At 37.2% G+C, this 13,835-nt stretch overlaps 1 protein-coding gene across 3 annotated transcripts in view; it reads left to right on the top strand.

The window, feature by feature from the left end:
* The window catches only part of LOC145695197 (mitotic checkpoint serine/threonine-protein kinase BUB1-like), a 186,850-nt gene that overhangs the window by 150,540 nt on the left and 22,475 nt on the right, over positions 1 to 13,835 (top strand). For all 3 annotated transcript variants that reach the window (XM_081772179.1, XM_081772180.1, XM_081772178.1), the window contains exons 16-17: positions 5,287 to 5,414; positions 11,202 to 11,367. In XM_081772179.1, the coding sequence (XP_081628305.1) occupies positions 5,287 to 5,414; positions 11,202 to 11,367 (294 nt within the window). The remainder of the gene's footprint in view (positions 1 to 5,286; positions 5,415 to 11,201; positions 11,368 to 13,835) is intronic.

Below are 13,835 nucleotides of genomic sequence, written 5' to 3'. Positions count from 1 at the left end.
CTTCCTTCTTTCACTTCCTTTATTCCCCTTTTCTGTTTTCTTTTACTAACAACAATAATAAAAATAGTAGTTACCTATTGTCATTATTTATTTATTTGTCTCTGGTTCTTTTATCGTCTCCCAAAATTACTTCATCCACAGCTTTCTTTATTGTGCATTCAGTTTTTTTTTTTTTTTTAATTTATTTATTTTCTTTCATCCTTCTGCGTTTGGCATTTTATCTTTTATGTCTAAAGGTTTCTCTACACTTATTTTCTGGAGTCCCACTCATCTTTAGGATTTTCGTCTTTCCTGGATCTGGTCATACGTATTTCCGCTAACGTTGTAACCTATTATTCAATATGGCTGACTGTGTCTACTTTTTATCCAATATGCTTTAAATTTCCGTAAGTTTTTTTTTTATACCACATTCTGGTGACGAGATATTCTGTCTTGACAACTAAGTGCGTTTCTTAGTTCTTCAATGATTTGTTCATAACTATCAACTAAGTGTTTTGATTTTGATTTTCTCATCGTCACACTTTGATCACTTGTTCAAATTATATATACCTCTGATGATACTGTCGAGCATGGATTAATTCCTTCACCCTCTCTCACTCAAATCTAATTCGTTATAATTCAGTCATGAAAAAAGATGAAAACAATTCACCGAAGATAAAAGATAAGCCCCAGTCTGTATTTCCTGCAGAAACTAGTAAATCTTGCTTATACTCACCATCTTACCTCAAAACCGAAATAGTTTTCCCTACTAGTCTCTAAATCATGTGACAGATCATTCTCCTAACCTTGATACTCTTATTATGAGAACTGGCCCCGTTGAAGCATACCACAATTCCACCTAAGGTTGAGCACATTTTGACCAGAGGAAAGCCGCTAAACCGAGGGAGAAGGAAGCTGGAGAGGGTACGGAGAGAGGCACAGTGTGTGTGTATTGATTGTGTGTCACAGTGACAGCACAATTGGGGACAACAAACCATCATCTTGCTAAAGTCGGGATTGTGCAATCTCGAAACAGTCTCTTCCTCCAAACAGTCTCATTTATCTTCGTGATCAAGACTGACGATTTTCAGTAAAATAATTTAGAAATTACATTTAGTCATTTACAAAGGATAGAGTTTGGTTTTACTTTTTGTTTACTTTATTTTCTTTTTTTCAATCCTCAGTGGGTACAAGCAAAGATGATTGTTATAATTTCCCTATCTTCTACCTTTATACTAGTTCAGTTTATTTTTCTGTTATTCCTTACTTTATATTATACACCTGAACTACGAAAACGCAAAGAGAAAGTAACACTACCATAAACCATTTTTGTTCTCTTTTTAACTTCCTTAACATTTAATTTTAAAGATTAAGCAAACTCATTCTGTAACTTAAGGAAACTTAATGTTCATCGCGTCAGAAATAACCTCCGTTTAGTTCTAACCTTTGTCGAGTCAATCCAATTTGGATGTTTATTATCCATGTACCTAAAATTTTATTTTGTTCTTCTTTTTTCTTGCTTTGATCATAGATCTCTTTGCATCAGGATTCCCTACTATTAAAGTATCTTAATAAATTAAATGTAAAATTTTGTTTTTCATTAAGCCGAACTTCGTTATTCCATCTTCTTCACATTTTAAATTTCTTTTATCTAATTGTTTTTAATTCATCCAGCAACTCTAAAATGCGTCGGCGACAATTCTAGAAATGTAAAATATAGTGGAAGCTGTGGAAAACAAACTAAACGATGCAATGCATATCAGTTCAGCAAATCAACAGGTAACAGGCAATCAAAGATTGGATTTGGGATTCAGAGCATGCAGATTTTTTTTTTTTTTTTTTTAATTATTATTTGAAAACGAAGATTATGATGGTGTTAGTGATTTGTTGGTGTTTGGAGTTTGTTGGTTTAGAATAATGGAAGGAATGGGTTAAATGCGGAAAGGATAAATCAATAAATCAGGTGGTTGTAGAGGAGTTGAAAGATATGTGGCAAGGGGATGCTGTTTTGATGGTGAGAGTGAAAAAGAAGTATTGCGGATTTAATTTAAATACTATATTTACGCGTACATAATGTGCAGCGCAAGTATTAGGTTTGACAAATTATGTTCTTGGTCGTTGGCCGTAAAATTGTTGCTATGTAGACTATGACTGACAATTCAGGATTATTCCCGACTAATCCCATGGGTGTAATTTAAAAGTATTAATATTGTGTATAATAAGCATCTTTCTATGTTTGGCTTGAAATTTGAGAGAAAGTGCACAATATGCACGCGTAAATATAACTTTCGTACGTGATTATCTTATGTGATTAATTTAATCTAATACTATAATGTTACGTGAGTACTATATAGTATGTCCGATAGTCATTTATACCGTGTTGAACGTTAGCTCAAAGCACCTTCATAATACTGGAAGAGACTTTGAAAAACAGCAAAATTCAAATTTCAATTAAAATCTGTAAATAATAACTTGTAAAACGGAATAAATAAGTCCATTGTCTAAGATAAATTAAAATTGGTTCAGAAATCACAAGTAGCAAGTTGAAGTACTGAATTCAGCGTAGGTGTTTGAACTCGCTTTACAAAAGAGTAATCTTACAAACTATGTGCCCTAATTTCTTTAAAATCAAGTGTTGAAGATTAATACTATATACACGTGATAATTTAAGTTCCGAAATTGAACTTATGATTATCTTTTCGACCCTACGTAATTGTGTAGATTCAAACAAAAGCTTACTTTACATCTTCCGACTGGATCAGCATCGATTATGTAAAGTATAGCTCGTACAAATCAATTTACATAGAGGGTCCGACAAAATGATCTGATGGATAAGAAAATAGAACTTTTCAATTATCTGAATTGTTAAGGAATGTTGGGTTGCATCCCTGAATACAAAAATATGACAGCGACCACACTTGACCCAAAAAATTACCTCGTCCAAATAATAATTGCTGTGTATGTACTCATAGTCTGTCGTTGAAGATCTGTACCACATCAGTGATTGCTGGCCATATTGCATCGCGACGGAATCTCTTCCTTCAGATGGCAATTAATAAACTTTACCTTTTAGATTCTCCAAAGGAAGAAGTGACACACAGAAAGATCCAGCGTATCGGTAGCTGTGATATATCCTGGAAATATGCTGTTAACAACTGCCATCAAAATCCTCGCTGAATGAGATCTTACCTCATTCTATTGGAAACCATTTCGGCGTACGGGAGCGTAGTTTTATATGCATTAACGGTAACAGTATGATTGTCTTTTTTAAGAGACAGTGACCCAAAAATCACACACGCTGCACTACACCGTTCACAGTGAAAGATTCGTTCAAGTGACTGTGCTCCATTAGTCACAGACTAAGAATGAAACTTCTATTCGTGCGTACAACCAAAAAGTTGGAAGTGTGCTTTATTGATTATATAAAAAACGATGTTACTAGTATACATTGCGAGCACAGTTTTTGCGTAAGTTCTGATAAAATCATGACGCGTCAATACTACACATTCCTTGTCTTATACCGATAAAGGGAGCCGTGATCACTCAGTGATAGAGCGTTCATCTCTGGTGCATAGGGTCTCTGGTTCGTTCCTAGCTCGCGTCTAATGGGCTTTGTGTGAACAAACACGGTGGTGATTAGCTTTGGTCCCATTTTCTTTATTCTACCAGTTCGTTCATCATCACCGCCTCCTTTAGCCTCGGCGCATAAACGTGGGACGTTAAGCTAAATATATATGTATATAATATACAGATTGAGGTGCACATCCTGTTGCATAATGCGCCATACTGATCGACCAGAAAGACGAGGGATAGGTGCGTGATGAGCTTCGACCGGTTAGACTTTGCCAAATTGAAGCTTGATATCTTTAATGTTTCCCGGCGCTCGACCATTGCTGGTTTTCTTGTTAATTTCCGTTTCAACATCGATTTCGTAAGTCGAAAGTTTTTCAACTAGAACAATATTATGTTGTGTTTGGGTATTCGATCCTGTCACCAACATTGAAATGTTCCCGAATCTCTGCTAAGTACTACATGTACTACTTTCATTTCAAATTCGTTACTTTCGATAAATGCCTGATGTGTAGCGTTTCACTATTCCATGATAACTGAAATAGCAAGAGTAGTAACATACAGTGTCAACAGACTAACGAAACTCCCTTCCGGCTTAAGTTCTCACGAACATAAAACAATCAGATCTTGTTGCTGAACTTTAACTGCAGAAAAGTCCAATAGAACACAGTAAGTAATAATTTATACCAACCACTGATTTGGGAATAAGATGCAAATATTTAGTAAAAATGTGAAGAAAGAGAAAGAAAACACGGTGGAAAGAAAAGACTTACTTGTTCTGTCAGAAATAATAATTTTTTTGTAAAATGAATTTAACCTGTGTAGTCTAATGACTTATTTCGCTGCGTATTCAGATCCATTTAAACCATGGTGAAGGTTAACAAAAAATTGACTACTTACCAATGAATCCTCCCTTGAAAAATTTAAAGATTTTGACGTTTCGGAACTCTCAGCTGGTTCCTTCCTCAGTGGCAAGGTAAAAAGGAATAAAGCGGAAAGGAGATAAAAGGAGTAAAACCAGGAATACATACCACTATATAAAAGTAACGTACAAAAAAGCTCCTGAGATAAACAGAGCAGAGTGAAAAAAAGGAATGAACTGAATAAAAAAGAACGCGGTGTCTATGTTAGACCACTATTGCCAGATCCAAAGTATGCATCAAAGGTAGGTACCCAAGTTCGATCAATGCATACTTTGGATCTGGCAATAGTGGCCTAACAGACACCGCATTTTTTTTCACTGCTCTGTTCATCTCAGGGTCTTTTTTGTACGTCACTTTTATATAGTGGTATGTATTCCTGGTTTTACTCCTTTTATCTCCTTTCCGTTTTAATCTTTTTTACCTTGCCACTGAGGAAGGAACCAGCTGAGAGCTCCGAAACGTCAAAATCTTTAAATTTTTCAAGGGAGGATTCATTGGTAAGTAGCCAATTTTTTTGTTAATTTTGAATATCCCCCCATGCGCCCATGTAATTATAACATGGTTGATAATTATCTTAAATAAAATACTTATTTTTTCCCTGAGCCAAGCTTGATACTTATAAATATGGTTACCGATGCAAGGATGATGAACCTGTAGTGCTAACAAATATAAATTTAATAAAGATATGTAACATTAGGAGGAGCTCAGGCTTAAGCATATTTCTAACAGAGACGAATGTTATTTGACACGAATATAAAATCTTAATGACAGTGTGTTTTTATATTTAATAATTTGTTTTCTTCATTTATTTCAGAGTAAATCAATAGAAGAACCTTTGGTTATGCATTTCACGATGAATTTGCTCTTAATGTTGCACCATTTACATGAATGTAAAATTATTCATGCTGATGTAAAACCAGATAACATACTTATAGTTTTAGGGTAAGTTCGAATTTCTGGAGTAGTTTGATTTAAAGTTTACTCTTGATATATATATATAAAAACAAACTCCATGGCTCTGAATAAGTAGAGTATCAAATAAAACACAGTTCTGACCAGAGCAGAATGAAATATATTAAAAACTATACTTACAATGTGTTACAGTTTCAAGGACCTAACCTCCTGAGTGTTTGTGTCTGATGAAGAGGACGTTAGGTCCTTGAAACTGTAAGACATTGTAAGTATAGTTTTTAATATATTTCATTCTGCTCTGGTCAGAACTGTGTTTTATTTGTTAATATATATATATTTACAATGGATATTGAATTCAAATTTTTAGTGCTTTTATGTGTGAACTAAACCGGGCTGTTCAAAATAATAATAATAATAATAATAATAATAAGTACACACACTTTAAAAACATGTTATACATGCGACACGCTTCAATTCGCCTTAGCTTCGAGTTCAGTGTGTAATATTATTGTTCTGCAACAGCAAAAAGTGGCATTAGTGTTAATCAACGCGGCACAATCAGTTGAAAAAGTACATCGATAATGCACATACTCCTGTCATTCAAGCGGGGGGGAAAAAAATCTGAAATAGTGTCGGGAATTCAAGAATGTCTGTGAAGTGCAACGACAACGGAGGCAGGAATATGGAACTGAACTGCCAAGACGTCTAAACATTATTCGTTTGCGCGATAAATTTGAAAGAGAAGGAACAATGGGTATGTACAAGAGAAAATCAGATCGGCCTCGCACAGCCATAAGTGAAGAGTCGTCTGTTCAGGTGTTAGATGCATTCGTACGTTCACCACAAAACTCAAAACAATGTTCAAGTGAAAGAGGAATGAATACTCTAGATTTCAGCGTTATAGACCCCTGTGTTTAAAGCCTTGTTATGCTAAAATGGCTTTCAACTATTCTATACATTATACCTTGTTTTAATCGTTGAAGTATTTGCTACAAATTGGTGTATATTTAAGAGCTTTACGTGTAACTAGGAAAAAGTTATGAGTAAAAATGTACTCAAAACTGTGTATTTTTTAGCCACTTTCATAAATTAACCAGTTTCACATGATATATTTCAAAAACGACGGGCCTCTTAAAAGCGCCATTCACACAGTTCAACGTGTGATTATTACTGATTGCAATGAGCAAGTTTGGTCATGTTTACTCCTTTCATCTTCATGCAAATACCGATATTGTGATCCCATGCGATTTCCGAATCTAACAAAAATGCAAGCATATTAAAATGATTTAGATAAAATGTTATATCTATAAAACAGAAGTTAGTGTAATGTTGTAATATCGCAAATAATAAATTATACATTTAATCAGAAAGTTTCGAGCTCTTTCACGGAAAAAAATCTCTCTGCCAACTGATTCCCTTTGTGCGACGTTGTTACAGAATTCGCCTACGCAGAAGGCTAACGCGCATCACCAGTATGGGAGAGGAGCTCTCTTCGACTTCGCTGTGGCAACGCTGCAGTCCCTCTGTTGTCGGACACTCTGCCTCTTGTGAGAAGAAGGCGAGCGTGATTTAACAGGAGATAAAAATATGTAACAAATTCTACTTTAAAAAAAAAAAAAAAAAAAAAAAAAAAAAAAAAAAAGAAGAAGCTGTGCATAATTCTATAAACATTTTTTACAAGAGAATTGCACACATTTAATCAAGCATACATTTTTAAATAATTGCTTTAAATACTTACTTGTTGATTCGTCCGAATCCGAATCCAGGATTTCACTGTCACTGCTACTGCTCGAATTTTCATCCGAATCTTGTGTGTTGATTATGAAGGATTTCAAGGCAACGTCCAAATATTCTTGCGTACTGTAATTGTGATCTTCTATTTTTCGTACGTGACGAACTGCATTTCACCATACACTGACGGGAACATTTTTAAATGCGTCTTTTTTTGTTACAACCTCATTCTTTATATAAGACCATATCAACTGTATAGGGTTCAATTCGCAATGTGCCACAGGGAGCCACAAAAGTTTGATTGTTTTGTTTTCAGTGTTTCGCATAACTGTTTCTAAAAGACGCTCCTGCTATTTGAAATGAGGCCTGCCGATATTCAATAGCACACTTTTGTGAAGTTCACTGAAAGTTTGAACGTAGTACGGAATAGGAACTTGATATTTCTCCAACCATTTAATTATGTCGTCTTTTTTCCATCGCATAGTTGAATTTCGAGTTTCAGGATTCAGCATAGTATGATATGGTGCTTGATCTAAAACCACGACTGATGTGTGCGGTAAAAGCTGAATGATGCGTTGAAACCATTCTGTATAGTGCTTGGCGTTCATCTCGGAATGGTAATCCTGAATTCCATTTTTTTAAACAAAACTAACTTTGACTCCATCAAGAAATCCCTCCTCGTTGCCAATTTGCAGCATAATTACTCTCTTCCCAGCACCGGAAGGAGTACAAATGCCACCCCTCCAACCCGAAACCTGTTGAACAGCACTCCGGTAGTAGTCATACATTGGTGTGTTTTCTTCTGGCAGAATTTGTTCTTGCCATCCGTACTTGGCAGAATGGTTCGCACCGCACCAAGACTCATCGGTGTAAAAGACACTAAAATTATTACGTCTGTAAAATTTCAACAACCGTAGAAACTGATCCCTTTGTCCAGCAATCTTACCACTTTCCATTAGAACTGGTTTCTTGTTAAACTTTTTATACTGAAATTCCAGTTTCCGCAACACACGCCACAACGAAGTTTCAGTAATTTCTGGAGCATCAGTAAAGTCCTTTCTTATCTGTTCCAAGAGTTTCTATACCGTTGGATACTCTTTTCACACATAAAATTCGTGGAGCTTTCGGTGAATACACCCTTGAAGGAATTCATCTATAACCAACTTGTTTGACGGTGAACTTTTTTTGAATTCTAGGACACTGTTATTGCGAAACTCACTTGAAACACGCTTCACAGTTTTTTCAGACACCCTTAAGCATTCGGCAGTTCTTTTGACGGATTGGGAGAACGAAAATTGTGGAGCGTTGTTTTGTTTCTCCAAATCAAAAAATGATCTTGCATTTATTATAAACTGTTTCTCGTAACTTTGAAAATTGTTTATATTACATCCTAACCAAAAACACACACACAAAGTTAAAAAAGAAACCACACGAGAAAAAGCAACGACACGAGAACAAACACAGCCACAATTTCTGTTTCCCGCGCGGCGCGCAACGCTGACTCATGCAGTTCCATGCGGCAACGTCGCAACAGCTGAGTGGTAACTGATCGTAAAAAATATGACTATTTTCATATTGTAATTTCGGACATTTTGTCTATATCTGAACTAAAACTGTATACGTTGTTAATATTGCCATTCAAAGTAGCGTACTTCAGTGCTTTCCGTTCTTCGCTAGAGTTACGGGCAGAGATCGGTACATGTAACAAAATAACTTATTGTATATTAACTATAAAATTAATTTTAAAAATACTGTTGCAGTTTTGTGTAGTATACTTTCGTTCATATTCAGTAAAAATTTCATTCTTGTATTGCAAAAAATAACAGATATTTCTCTTTAAACTTCAAGGAAACCAATTTATTACAAAAAAAAAAAAATAAATAAATAAATAAATAAATACATTCTTTATTTTATAACCTAAAGTATTAAACGGAGAGTTGCAAGCAAATAACCTGTTAAACACTTGAGTGAGTCAATGATGCTTTCTCATGTCTCAACCTTAACTAGGCTCGAAGATGTAGTTGTTTGTACCCAGGGGTCTATAACGTTGAAATGGAGAGTAGGTCAAGCGTAAGTAGTGTTTTGCACAGAGCAAAATAGAATGAGGAGAATCCAGACAGAAGAATTCAGCTTTGTGAATGGTGCCTTGCGCATGTGGAAGAGAGTGCTCATTTTATTTACAAAACGGTGTGATGTGATGAGGCACGGTTTAAATTAAGTGCCATGATTAATCGTCATAACTGTATGTTATGTACTGGGCCTCCGAAAATCGAACTCGAGTCTCTGGCACCAAAGTTGGTTACGCCATCCACATAGCTAAGAGGGAGCTCATACGATAAATGGGGAAGAGTTTCATACTGCAACCCTCGAGAGAGTCTACAACGTCTTTTGAGTAACATTTGCGCATACATTGTTGTGCAATATGAAGATACCGTGTCTTTGGTCATTTCTTGATGCTTATGGGCAAAGTTTCAGTGTATTTGATGGAATTAAGCACTGTAACGATCCGTAGTGATGGTTTCGTCAAGACGGAGAAAGATATGATGGATCAACCCCTATAGATCACAATACCAGCAATGATTTTAAAAGCAGTCCTGGACTTCAATCAGGATCGAACCACTGTCTGACCTTTTACGATTGTCATAACATATCCATTTTTCATCAAAAGTTTCAATCCGAAATTTTCTCGGTTATTCTTTACAGTTAAAGAATTGCATACCTCCAGACAGAGATTCTTATTGGCCACTGTCAACTCATGAAGCACCCATGGATCCAACTTTTAACCTTAACGGATTGCACGGAACCGCCGCCAAATGACAGTGCAATAGTGTATGTCTAACTCGTCTGCAATGGGACGGATTCCATAGGACCTCATCCGAACATGTTGATCGGTGACCGCGGGGATCATTTTGCAACACTGTCACCTGAGTGAAATGTGAGAAATCAGCAGCGAACGGTCTGCTCATTCGCCGTTCCTGGCCCAAATGCGCTGTTTTTATGAGTTGCTGTGCAGAACTCGTAAAGAAAAATAATTGGCAATCGTGTGTTCTTCATGGTGTGCTTTTATACGACCCTGTTCAACAATGCACTGCCTCCTGACTGTTTGTTTGGCCCAGCCTATTTGCGAGACGTGTGTAGTTTGTGGTGTTAGACTCGTAACCTTAGTCCATCTCTGTATTGTGTTGCTAAGGAGAAAATTCCCGTCAGTCATGAAAGTGTATTTCATTCGCACCAGCCTAACACCTAAGTTTTGAAAGACCGTTACACACACAGAACCTATTGACCTACACACCTGACGTCCGTGCAGCAAAAATCAATGTAAAAGTTTGCTTTATAAATAGCGATCATGTGGTCATCCTATGTGAAATTGTTTTTATTTGCATTCAAAAACTACTAATACCTCTTTTTTTCTTCTTCATTGAGCCCACGGTGGCTCATGGCTCGGGGTAAAGCGTTCACTTTTGGTGCATGGGGTCTTCGGTTCGATCCCAGCTCGCACCAAGTGAACTTTGTGGTGGACAAGAACTATGTGCGTGGATTTTCTCGGTGGTAGACACTGTGTGCGCGAGTTTTTTCGGTGGTGAACAAACACCGTGTGCATGAGTTGTCTCGGGGTTCTCAGTTTCCTCCCGCTTTTTTATTCCACCTTTCATTTATTTCTCATCATCACCGTCTCCTTTACCCTAGCTGACATAATCGTGGGACGTAAAACTTAAAAAATTGATTTCATTTTACCTTTTTTCATTGATTGGGAGATTCATGCCCAAATCGTAATTTATTGAATCCACAATTCTATATATTTCTATAATTTATAAATTTTGATTCGAAAATTTGTAAAATCTTCAAGACTTAAATTGTGTTCTGAAAAGAACTGATTTCAACTACGGTCAATATAAAAGCTAAAATTCATTAGATAGTCAAAAAAATTCTTGTTTTTCCTAGTATCTGGTAAAATTTCATTTATGATGGTAATATCGCTCACAACAAGAGTAATATTTAAGTTCAGTAACTCTTCTAAGCTCATTATATCTTAATATTTTAACACGATCTTAATACTGATTGTAACAACGCACTTTTCTCTCTTAGTCATTCAGGAGCGTCTAGCGACTTCGATGTCATGCTTCAGTTGATCGACTTTGGACGCAGCATTGACATGACTCAGTTTCCTGAAGGAACAGCTTTCAAGCGAGTTGTGAAAACTGCAGATTTCCAATGCGTAGAAATGAGATCGAACAAGCCATGGACGTACCAGGTTTGTGGTGTTTCTGTCTTAATGTATTGATAATCATAATGTGTCATATCCAAATATCTGCTTGCACTATGCGGAAGAGATCAGTAAGATATATAAATATATTGTCAAAAGTCTGAGCACACTTCTGATTTTTCAGAATTTTCTATACAAAATACACTGTATCCATATAAACTAATGTTTATTGGACTTATTTTGCAAAATAAATTCACTGCTTACTCAAGGAAATGAAAATACATTATTCTGTTTCCATTGAGAAAAAAATGTGGAAGTTTGTGTTCATCGGAGTGCGGAATCTTAGCCTTAATAAAAGCTGCAAGCAAATTCAAAGCATTTGCTTGACCTATTTATCCACCTTTTGCAAATTTATGCGGCTCCAACAGCTTTGAAAAGCCTTCGAGAGATCTTTCAGTGTTCTTGGAATGTGTTCACGGCAGAGCCGTAGCTAGAGATTTCGGCACCCGGGGCGAAGTAGAATCCCCCTACACTCACCTTACCAAGCTTTTTCTTTTTCTTCTTTTAAATTCATATAAGAGAAGCAGTTTTTGTTGTTATGCGACGCTGAATTTTTATCAAGCTGCTTGGACAGACCATTGCAATAGCCAAAAGCGATCATTATATATTCTTTTACAAGTAAGAGCTGTTTTCAATAGCGTTATTTTGGACTTTCTGTTAAACTTGACAAACCTACCTTTGGTTGTATACAGATCCACTTGAAGAACAGTTATGGAAAAAGCATGGAGCCGATTCTCTTAGGTCAGGGAAACCATGTTAGACATGGAGTTGAGGAACGCAAGTGGTGGCGTTGGAAAGATAGGGTTCCCTGAGCACAGTAGTAATGGCAGAAATCTACCTCAGGCCCCAGAAATGGGGTCCCGAAGTTTTGGGCTCGGTTTTCTTCTATTCAGCTATCAAACATGGAATTCTTGGACGCAGGTAATGGCGTTGGAAAGATCTTGGTCCCCTTAGCACACCGATGATGTCAGAAATAGAATCCGGGAACCGAGGCCCCAGAAATGGGGTCCCGAAGCTTTTGGCTCGGGTCCCTTCTATTTGCCTATTAAACATTAAGTTGTTGGACAAAGTTGGTCGCATTGGAAAGATCTTGGTTCCTTGAGCATAGCGCTGATGTCAGAAATCGGGTCCGAGCCCCGAATTCATAAAAATGAGGTCCTGAAATTTTGAGCTCAGATTTCTTTTATTCGACTAATAAACATGGAATTCTTGGACGCGGGTGGTGTCGATGGAAGGGTCTGGGTTCCATTAGCACATCAGCGATGTCAGAAATGCAGGTGTCGAGAAATGGGGTCCCAAAATTTTGAATTCGGATCCATTGTATTTGCGTATTAAACATGGAGTTGTTGGATGAGGGTGGTCTCCTGAGTACAGTTATGATGTCAGAAATCGGGCCCTGGCCTCGAAGCCCCAGAAATGAGGTCCCGAAGTTTTGGGCTCGGGTCTTTTATATTCCTCTTCTAAACATGGAGTTGTTGGACGCAGGATGTGACATTGGAAAGGTCCTAGTCGTTTGAGCACAGGGTAATGTCAGAAATCGGGCCCTGGTCTCAAATCTACAGAAATGCAATCCCGAAGTTTTGGATTCGGGTCCACTTTATTTGCCTATTAAACGTGAAGTTGTTGGGCGAGGGTGGTGGCATAGGAGTCCGGGTCTTCTAGTGGACCGCTGTGCTCAGACAACCCGAATCTTTCTAACTTCATCGTACATCTCATGTTTAATAGGCGCATAGAAGGGATCCGTGACCAAAACATCGGTATCCCATTTCTGGGGCCTCATGGCCGGGGCCCGGTTTCTGACATCACTGCTGTGCTGAGGGGGGGCTTTCCAATGCCACCATCTGCATGCAATAACTCCATGCTTAAAAGAGAAATAGAATGGACCCGAGCCGAAATTTCGGAACACCATTTCTGGAGTTTCGAGGCCAGGGCCCGATTTCTGACATTACCGCTGTCCTCAATCGAGCCCGACCTTTCAAACGTTACCACCCTAGTACAACAACTCCATGTTTAGTAAGCAAATAGAAGAGGCTCGAGCCTAAACTTTTTGGACCTCCGGGTCCCATCTCTGACATCACCACTGTGTTCAGGGTACCCAGACCTTTCCACCGACACCATCCGCGTCCATCAACTGTATATCAACACGGCTTGCCTACCATAGGAAGATTTTAATGGAATTTTCTCCATGCTCTTTACAACTATTTACAACGTTTCATGCTATCGATAAGAAATGAAATTTCAATGCATTAGGATCTATGTTCTTTTTAAACGTTCGAATTAGGTGACACCATTAATTTCCAGTAATAATTGTAAACTTTTGTATATTTATTATGTATGTGACCACACAAATAGCATTGTAATTTCGATTCTTTTACGGTAAAAAAAAAAAAAATGTAAAATGTAACGGAAATTCAGAAGGAACCTCCATTCCGAATTTCTCAATATTTATCAATGGA

This window comes from Thermobia domestica, chromosome 9 (genome assembly GCF_964235325.1).
Source record: "Thermobia domestica chromosome 9, izTheDome1.hap1.1, whole genome shotgun sequence".
In the NCBI taxonomy this organism is placed as follows: Eukaryota; Metazoa; Arthropoda; class Insecta; order Zygentoma; family Lepismatidae; genus Thermobia; species Thermobia domestica.
The sequence above is the reverse complement of the archived record's forward strand: the minus strand, read 5'-3'. Positions and strand labels throughout refer to the sequence as shown.